Source organism: Cynara cardunculus (genome assembly GCF_001531365.2).
Source record: "Cynara cardunculus var. scolymus isolate 2C chromosome LG 8, CcrdV1, whole genome shotgun sequence".
Classification (NCBI taxonomy): domain Eukaryota; kingdom Viridiplantae; phylum Streptophyta; class Magnoliopsida; order Asterales; family Asteraceae; genus Cynara; species Cynara cardunculus.
Window position 1 is genome coordinate 18,866,339 of NC_037535.1, and position 10,005 is coordinate 18,876,343.

Here is a 10,005-nt window from a genome sequence, read left to right on the forward strand (position 1 = left end):
AATAAAAAATAAATTAAAGAAATTACATAAAAAATGAGATCTTTTAAATAATTGATTTGATATTAACGTTGATATAATTTTTTCAAATTTTTATGATATCTTCAAATTTATATTTTATTTAAAAATAAAATCATTATTGTTTTCTTAAAAACACATAAAATCGTAGTATAACATCGACATAAGCAAATAATAAAATAGAACATTAAAATCGAGATGTGTATCGCTGCATTGCGCGAGTACTCTTTTAGTATAGCTAAATAACAACTGAAATTAATAACTTGAAGTTAGAAAAATGAAATATTTGATGCTTTGATAGAGAATTTAAGATAAAAGACCAATGTCTTCTTGGGCGAAATTTGTCACGAATGCCTCCGTATTCATGGGTTTTTGGCCGAAATATCGAAGTGTTGGGAAAAATCAGTGGGTTTAACTTTAGTCATTCAGGAATGAGGAGAAATAGAGTCTGGAGAAATTAAAAGAGGTGGATAGTTCGACTTACTGTTAGATTTTGGGCTATGGAGATTGGAGTGTGGATGGTGGAGGAGCCCAAATTAAAAAACAACATTCTTACATCGTGGACCAAGTTTGGCCTAGTTAGGAGATGGAAAAATCGGATGGACGCTGGCCCCTAAAGGCCCCTATGGGCCTCCAACCCTGCAGACACACATATATACAACAAGAACACACATACACACCAAAATGAACAAAATAACTTAACAAAGAAACATCATCAGAGTTTTGAACCTTTACCAATATAATTCAACAATATACACGTTGATCGAACTCCATTTGGATGATGAAAATAATACAAATATATAAACCTTATGCATGTTGAGAAAATCGAACAAGAAAGATGCATAGTAGACACTAAAAGATGAGACAAGTATGTATGAAAAAGGAAATAGAGAGGAACAGAGGGAAGTGGAAACATGCTAAAATTCTAATTATTTGTGGAGTCAGAAAATCAATATTTTAAGTTTTGATCATATATATACATAAGGTGTCCAAATATTTGAAGTGTTCCTTTTCATTTTTGAACTTGAAGTACTAGAAGCAATTAAACAAGAACATAAATGATAAAAATGAGCCAAACACTTAAAAAACAGTCAAGCCATATCTCACCATCACCTGAACATACACAATAACTATATGTCCCACAAGAACTGCAACCTTTATTTCTATATTACCTATTTGTCCCATAGCAATCATCAAAAAAATAGTAATGAAGCATTTTGGTCTGCATTGTACTTTATTTTGAATGTAGGGTTAAATGCAAGAGTTTTCCAGGCCATTTGACTTATTGTTAGCCACTTCTCCTAATTTGCACATAAAGTCGAACATGCCGATTCAACTCAACTTATCCTATATGGTACATGGTTGAAAGGTTAGTCTTTCAGAGTTCTAAAGCAATGTGTGGGCCATGTTGATGCCAGTGTAAGCATGTAACAGCCCTGACAAGATAGCTTGATGAAGCTTTTGAGATTATCGTGTCTATAAGAAAACACATAAAAATTCTCGATGCTTTGCTTATTATCATAAAAACATACCTGATCATCAAAGTTCGCAATTAAAACGCTTGATGAACCTGACATATTTGTTTCTTTGACACCTCTACAAAGAAGTTCAGCAGGGTTACTTATTGGAGCTCTGCTGGTATCCAAGACAATCTCTTCACAAGTCCTCATGAGCTCTTGGGCATAAATTCCTGGATCAGTGCCTGTGTGATGAGATAAAAGAATATAACTGAGATTGGTTTGCATATTGAACCAATAATAAGCACCTCACCCTCACCCTTAATCTTAATTCTAGTTTTATCCTTTTAGTTGCACCGAAGGAGAGAGAACCATTAAACCCAACAGAGGATGAAGATCCCTATAGCAAATGAATGTTTGTGATGAGGAACAACTTTTGAAAGATAAGGATCTTGGGAAACCAATAAAAGGGCTAGGGTGCTTAAGGCACAGGAAGTCCTGGACATTTCACATGCACCATGGAAGGCATTCCACTTGATGGTTCATCAATCACCCATTTAACAGAAAAGTAATTAGTTCCCTTCGCACGTGTTCTATAATACTTTAATGCAACTTATTTTGGGGTTGGAGGGAGGAGGATCACAAGACTAAGAAGTCATACTCCCCCACTCTACTTGGAAAACAAGAAAAGAAGAAAAATGTCCTGTGGAAACAATGACAATAAGCGATTATTCCTATACACCCCAATTCTCAATTACATGGAAATATTAAGTTACATGAATTGCTACATGGGGATTTCACTAGACTATTTAGAGATATGCACCCCAACTCTACCTGGAGAACAAGAAAATGAAGGCAAGACTTAAACGTCCCATCTCAGTTACTAATCGAAATTCTAATTCATGGCCATTTTTAAATTCATTTTCCAAATAAAAATAATCAAAATTGCTGCTATAAGATGGGATCCCCTTCAGCTAGAAAGTGAATGCCACAAATATTCTAAACATAATCTACAAAATATGGGCAGGCTTCTATCAATCTGAAAGAACAGAATAACAGTGATTTTCCGCAAGAATACCTTCAAACGACCATTGACTAACTCCATTAGCCATCCCTAGCCATTTGCTGCCAGCCACAAAATAGGCATCATCTCCACCTGTCAATGCCTGGAATTATTATTTCTATTACTAATCCACATGGTTGGCTCTTATGCCAAAAGTAACAAATTTACTTGGTATTTCAGTTAGATATCCAATATATTTTAAGATGAAGAGAATTATTGTAGGATGGAAGTCATTATCGATGTAAATTTACCTAAAAAGAGAATTAATTAGTCAAAGATACAGACTCGACCAATCACCATTAAAACTACAATCCTTGGCACCGTTACCTTGTAACATCATTTCGTCACAGACAAAATGAAAAACGAACTTATACGTTGACAACTGTAGATTTCTCAGTGAAATGATTGTCTGAAAACATAGTAATGAAAATAGAAATCTAAGAAATGCTACCTTAGATGGATGCTCCAACAAAGCTGCACCAGAAGACAGGAAATAGCCTGTGAGATAAATCTCCTCCCTGCTAAGTTGCACAAACTAAAGAGAATTAGTTGGGTCCAAAATTCCACCCATAAGCATTATGAAGTTGATGTTGCACTGGTAAGTAAAGAGAATGAAAATAGAGAAGGTAATCATCATGTGTAGTCACAGCATATCGAAGAATAAATCAAATGGGCATAGTCAATTTAAGATTCATTGGAACATTTATAAAGTTCCTATCAACTACTAGTTGAGTATCCAAATATACTTTTATTCTTAAGTAAATGGTTGGTTTCATATTCTTCTAGAAATGGGTCAGGGTAATAATGGCCAAGGGCAATGCCATGTCTACCACCGAGTAGTAAACCTTTATGATGCAGATTGAAAGTATTTAAAGTGTTTGATGTCTAAGCAGAGAACTCGACATATCGACATTATGAGTGAAAGCAAATGTATTTCCCAAGATGATCTTTATTCACAAACATTCGAATATAAATACAAAGGAGAAGCTACAAATCAGGAACAGATCTCCACTCAATTAGGGGGGATCGTTTACCAAATAACAACCTAATATAGATAAGACCATTTCTAAAAATGATACATCTAATTTACAGCTAATAGCTAATTTACAGCTAATACACCCCCTCAGTCTGAGTAGTAGAAGGACGAATGCACAGATTGGACCGAAAACGATGGAAAAGATGACACGGTAGCCCTTTTGTGAAGATGCCGGCGTACTGAAAATCGGCTGGAACATGTAAAACCCGGACTGCACCAATTTTGACCCTTTCTCTGACGAAATGGATAACAAGTTCCACATGTTTTGTACGTTGATGTTGTATGGGATTTTCAGATAGGTATACAGCCGATATATTATCACAGTAAACAATTGTCCTGTAAGATAACGGAGAACTCGTTTGAGGAACCGGAAGTGTGGATCACATGGGGCATGCATGAATAAGCAAATTTGTTGTACCGCATATGTAAGATCCGGACGGGTGATAGTAAGATACTGTAAAGCTCCTGCCAATTTGGCGATAATGTGTCCTATCAGGTAGTAGTTTACCACTTGTTGAACTCATTTTGGGGGAAGTGTCAACAGGAGTGGAACTGGGTTTGCAATCCGCCATATGAGCCCGAGATAGAATCTTAGTGGCATAATATTCTTGTGAAAGGAACAGGCTACCGTCTTTATGTTTAACTTGGATCCCGAGAAAAAGATTAAGGATACCTACATCTGACATAGCAAACTCACGAGATAAAAGAGCAATGATAGTGAGAAGTTGGTCATTAGAGGTCGTGAGTATGATGTCATCAACATAAAACAGTAAATAGGCCATGTCATGTCCCTTTTTGTAGACAAATAGGGAAGTGTCACTAACGGTACTCCGAAAACCACACTTGGTAATGTAGGTAGCAAATCTGTCATACCACTCCCTAGGGGCCTGTTTAAGCCCATAAAGAAACTTGCGTAACCTGCATACATAATTTGGATGAGCGGTATCTGTAAACCCCGGAGGTTGAAACATATATACTGTTTCATTTAAGTCCCCGTGAAGAAATGCAGTTTTAACGTCGAGTTGGTGAATTGACCAACCCCGGGAGACAGGTGGGGGTTGTGGTGACTAGTGGTTGTGTATTCCGGCGGTGGTAGGTATGGATAGGAGGAGGCTGTTGAAGAGTGGTAGACGGGGAAGTGTTTTGGGCAGAAGAGTTTTGGGTTGTTGGCAGGGGAGTAGGTTGTAAAGTGGTTGGTGGGTCAAAGATGGTAGGAGATGGGTCAGACTCGAGGAATGAGTAGTCTAAGGGTGTGGTGGGATGATCTTCAGAAAATGGAAAAGATGTCTCGTTGAAAGTGACATGACGAGAGAGGAGGACCTAGCCGGAAGAAAGGTCAAGGCACCGATTCCCGCGAAAATTGGCGGGGTACCCGAGGAAGATACAAGTGGACCGCTGTTCTAACTTGTTTTTCCGTGTCGCGGTTGTGTCAGGATAACACGCACACCCGAAAACCCGTAGGTGGTCATAGGAAGGTTGTCGATGATAAAGAGCAGTCATAGGGGTGGTGAATTTTAAGAGTTTGGTGGGGAAAATGTTGTGGAGATAACACGCGCCATGTAATGCTTCAACCCAGAAATGGCGTGGGAGAGATGCGTGTGTGAGAAGAGTGAGTATGATCTCATTAAGTCTACAAATCATACGCTCGGATTTCCCATTTTGTTGGGAAGTGTGAGGGCAAGAGAAGTGGAAGAGTAGACCGTTTGTTTCAGCAAAAGATTTGAAATTTTGGTTATCGAATTCACCCCCTAAGTCACATTGAAAAGCTTTAATTGTGAGATTGAATTGAGTTTGGATGTATTTATGAAACTAAGAGAATTTGGAAAATGTTTCAGACTTGAATTTTATTGGAAAAACCCAAGTATATTGTGTGAAATCGTCTATTAAAACCATGTAATATTTATAACCTGTTTTGCTGGGGACAAGAGATGTCCGTAAGTCACAATGAACAATATCAAACGGTAAAACAGTAGTAGAATTAGAATCGAAAACCGGTAATCGTTTGTGCTTTGAAAGCTGACAAGAATTGCAAACCAAAGATCTACTACGTTTAGGACATGGAATAATTTTATTCAAACTAAGAGAATCCAAAACAGGAAGACCGGGATGTCCCAATCGATCATGCCAAACATCTCGAGCACTCGAGGTGAAAAAAATGGAGTTGGTGATCGGATAGGTGAGAGGATATAGACGGCTCGAGCTATTGTGGCGGGACAGCATCTGACTCTGGTAATCCTTCACATAAAATCCATTGGGATCAAATTCAATGGAAACATCATTATCAACAGAAAGTTTACGAACAGAAATGGATTCTTAATGATGTTGGGTGTGTAAAGAATATTGTTTAGGTGTAGGTTACGTGTGGTCGTTGGAATGGTGGAGGAACCCGATCCACGAACCGGCATAGGAGCACCATTACCAACAAATATTGAGCCACTGGGACAATTTAACGAGGGTTTTAGAAATCTTACCTTGGTCGCCCGTGAGATGGTCTGTTGCACCCGAGTCCATGTACCATTGATCATCAACCGGGTCCATGGTCATTGTCTGAAGTGCTTCGCCAAGCTGAGTTGGCTTAAGGGGGTTAAAGGCAGTGAGATTAGCGTGGTTCGTTGCTGGGCCAGGAGGTCTTGGGCCTGACTTGCAATGTGCAGGTGGGTTGTGAGGTGTGGGCCCGGCTGACTTGCAAGATCCAGCCCAAGGAGTGGCCCATCCAGAGTTGGTGGGATACGGACATGGCGGTGGGCTCCAATTGGCCCAATTGGGCAGCCGATTTGGCTGAGAGATCCATGGCGACTAAGTCAACTGAGGCTGGCCTGAACCACGCCTAGGGCCTTGGGCCGCCTATGTCCGGGCCTGTTATTGGGGCATCTTCTGTTGACATAGTTTGAAGGATCATGTGGTGGTTCTGAGGAAACAACAGCCATTGCAGTCTGTATGGACATGGTTTCCCGGGCATTTTATCGGTGATGTTCCAACTCGAGCATACTACATGCAGTCTCCCACGTGGGAAGACTTTGATTGATATACGAGGCCGCGGTGTCGTATTATGCCGAAAGTCCTCTAACAAGTTGAAGAACGAGCCTCTGATCATTAACCGGACAATCCACGCCATTGAGTTGACTGCCCAGTTCCTTGAGTTTTTGGCAGTAAGCTTCAAGAGACGGCATGGATTTTAATGTGAGGTTATTGAATTCATGCTCTGTCGCCGCCCTAGATCCCTTGTTGTTGAAGAAAATGGCTTTGATTCGAGACCAGGCATCTTGGGCAGTTGACTCGGTTACCAAGACACGAACCAGTAAATCATCGGACAACATCCCGTAAATCCATTGCAATACAATCGCATCAATTTCAGTCCATGCTTCATACTCTGCATCAGTTTTGGCCGGAGGCGGTGTTCCGTCAATGTGTGAAATGACTTTGTATCCCTTGGCATGTAGTTGAAATAACTTAACCCACGAAGAGTATGAGACCTTCGTACCATCAAGAACCCGGATCTTGTGTTGAATGTTGGTCACGGTGTAAACGGGGTGAAGGGTCTTGGTGACATTTTCAGGCTTGTCAACCATGGATAGCAACTGGAAGGTGAAGGCAGAGAAGAAATCAAACCGTGGTTTGATCTTCGGTGATTTGAGAAGAACGAGAGCTAGGGTATCGAGCCTAGCTCTGATACCATGAAAGCAAATGTATTTCCCAAGATGATCTTTATTCACAAACATTCGAATATAAATACAAGGGAGAAGCTACAAATCAGGAACAAATCTCCACTCAATTAGGGGGGATCATTTACCAAATAACAACCTAAAATAGATAAGACTAATTCTAAAAATGATACATCTAATTTACAGCTAATAACTAATTTACAGATAATAATGAGTTCATCAAAGTCTATAAATTGCCACGGATTATTTTTCAGCAACTAGAGCTATCTAATTTATTGTCTCCTTTCCCCTAGTACTTGAATGAGGTCTATACCTTTATTACAAGTGTCAAATTCATAATTCCCCAGAATTTGACGATCTTCCATCACAAAATAGCCTAAAAGCCCAGAGACTAGCATTCCCAATGATTCTGCCAAGGGAACTCTTCATAGAGCCTAAAAGACTGCCTGAACAACCCTTTGCTTGTAAAGTCACACCTAAATTATGAAAATCTCCTTGCCTTATATAAAATCCTCAAACATCTGCAAACTACAACCTATAAACACAAATCTAGACATATAGCAGTGTTCTCTGCTATTGAACATTAAATTTTCATGAGCTCATAGGACTATTCTCGTTTATCATATGACACACAGTTTTCACCAAACAAGTATGCAAAAGTGAAGACATGTGCATAGTACCTTATCACTTTGGCTTCAGTGGCTAACACTGTTGCACTATCTTCTGATGCTTCAACAAGTTCACTGCTACTTACCATGTCCTCAATTCTTTCTGCTTCCAGTAGTGAGCTACAGGTACCTTGTTTAAGCTAGAAATCATAGAAAAAAAACAACCGGTTGGTTCCAAAAATTACAAGAAAAAAATTTCAGCTCATAGAGATCATTAGTGGTGAGACAGCGTGTAAAATGTCTAATGGTACGACTTACGAGATATGCCATAAAGAAATTAGACTCAAATCAGCAATTAATGATAGCTAAACCTTCACCTTTAACACCGATAAAATATAAGGTAGTATATCATGGATATCTGGGGGTAGCAGTTTGCAAAAGTGAAGTGATAAAAAGAGGCAATGCTGGAAGAACGAAGGGTAGCCCTATGTTAGGCTTATTGATTTGTCTTAACCAACCTTGTTTATTGATTTTCCTTAACCAACCTTGCCACCTTAGCAATAGAGTCTCTTGTGAATTCTAAGTCAACCAAAGATACTTGAGAAGGGACTTGAACACAAAGGCAGATATTTTATAGAGAAAAATCACGAACGCTTTATTGTTTTAGTTCTTGGACAGTTTAGGCACCATAAGTTCGACAACAGAATATGTCTTGTAACAAGATGTGTGTAGAAAAAATGTCAAAATGGCAATAGATGTGTGGTCATACTCATACAATGAGAGATATGAGCAAAAATGAGTATATACAACAAGAGATAGCATCTCTTACCTGGTAAGCGGTAACCAGGTAAGAGTCACCACCCTCATTTGCAGGGTAAGATTCACGGACAGCAAAATGGCAAAGTAAGATTGTTGGTAAAGACAATCATCTCTGAATAGGTAAGCATCCCTTATTTTCAACACCAATGAGTGGCCAATTACCCGGTAAGGAGAGTAAGTGTTTAGAAACAACCCCTTATTTTCTAGATCGAGATATTAGCATAACCTTTTTTTTAGCTTGTTATTGTTAGTTAGCACATTGTTTTATGTACTTTTAATATTGTTGTAATATCGTTATGAATTATGTTTCAAGTTTAGTAAACATAATAACTTATAAACAAAGTACTCAAGCAACAATATATGAACACAAACTTACTTTGCTTTTACCTTGTACATTTTTTTCCATATATAACTATTGTGATTCATTATGAGTTTCTTCATATTTTGTAAATCAAATTGTTTGGTAGTAAATTTAACTTTAGACATTTTTAATACTATTTAACTAAATATTGTTACAAGTTACCTTATGTAATATAAATAACAATATTTTAGAGAAATGTACCCAAGCAACAGATGGGTACGCAACTAGTTAGATTTTGCGAGCACTCTTTATATGCCATTATTGGGTATCTCTTAATATGTAGTGGGAACAGATAATACTTTCCTAACATTCAATGGCTACCATCCAAATGAACACTTAACCACATTTTTGTTAAAGAAAAAGGATCATAAGTCTAACCAGAATTGAGCTTCCAAGTGGATCGGTTTCAGCACATTGTTCCAACATGTTGTGATTTACTCCCTCATCTTGAACTGGTTGAGTCTCTAATTGATAGGATGACCGCTCAACATTCTTGATGCAACTCTTACTCGCATCCTCATCGATGACTTGTACAATCCCATCATCTAGATTCTGACCTATAGTATCTTGAACTTCAATATCTGAAACTTGCGTTGTAGGCTTGATCTCAAGAGGGGTTGATTGGATTTGGCTTACCTTCTCTTCTAGAATTTGTTCTGCAGGCATCACATATCCAACATCATTCTCATCGTTGTTATTGGTGCTCCCTTGTTGCAAGTCATCTTTCACAGCTTGATCCTCAACATCCAAGCCTTTAGTAGTTGAAACTTCCATGGTTACCTCAAGCTTGACAGGAGCATATTGTAGTTGGCTTACCTCCTCTTCTAGAATTGGTTCTGCTTGTGATACATATGCAACATCATTCTCATCATTGTTATTGGTGCTCGCTTGTTGCAACTCATCTTCCACAGCCTGATCCTCGACATCCATGCCTTTAGTAGCTGAAACTTCCATGGTTGCCTCAAGCATTACAGGGGCAGATTG

At 38.7% G+C, this 10,005-nt stretch overlaps 1 protein-coding gene across 1 annotated transcript in view; it reads right to left on the reverse strand.

Moving 5' to 3' along the window:
• LOC112516266 (probable protein phosphatase 2C 62) overlaps nt 1-10,005 on the reverse strand; it is a 25,824-nt gene that overhangs the window by 12,792 nt on the left and 3,027 nt on the right. Inside the window, exons 3-7 of the mRNA XM_025123283.1 lie at nt 9,400-10,005; nt 7,914-8,041; nt 2,987-3,056; nt 2,551-2,638; nt 1,548-1,717 (exon numbers count right to left, since the gene is read on the reverse strand). Of these exons, the coding sequence (XP_024979051.1) occupies nt 1,548-1,717; nt 2,551-2,638; nt 2,987-3,056; nt 7,914-8,041; nt 9,400-10,005 (1,062 nt within the window). The remainder of the gene's footprint in view (nt 1-1,547; nt 1,718-2,550; nt 2,639-2,986; nt 3,057-7,913; nt 8,042-9,399) is intronic.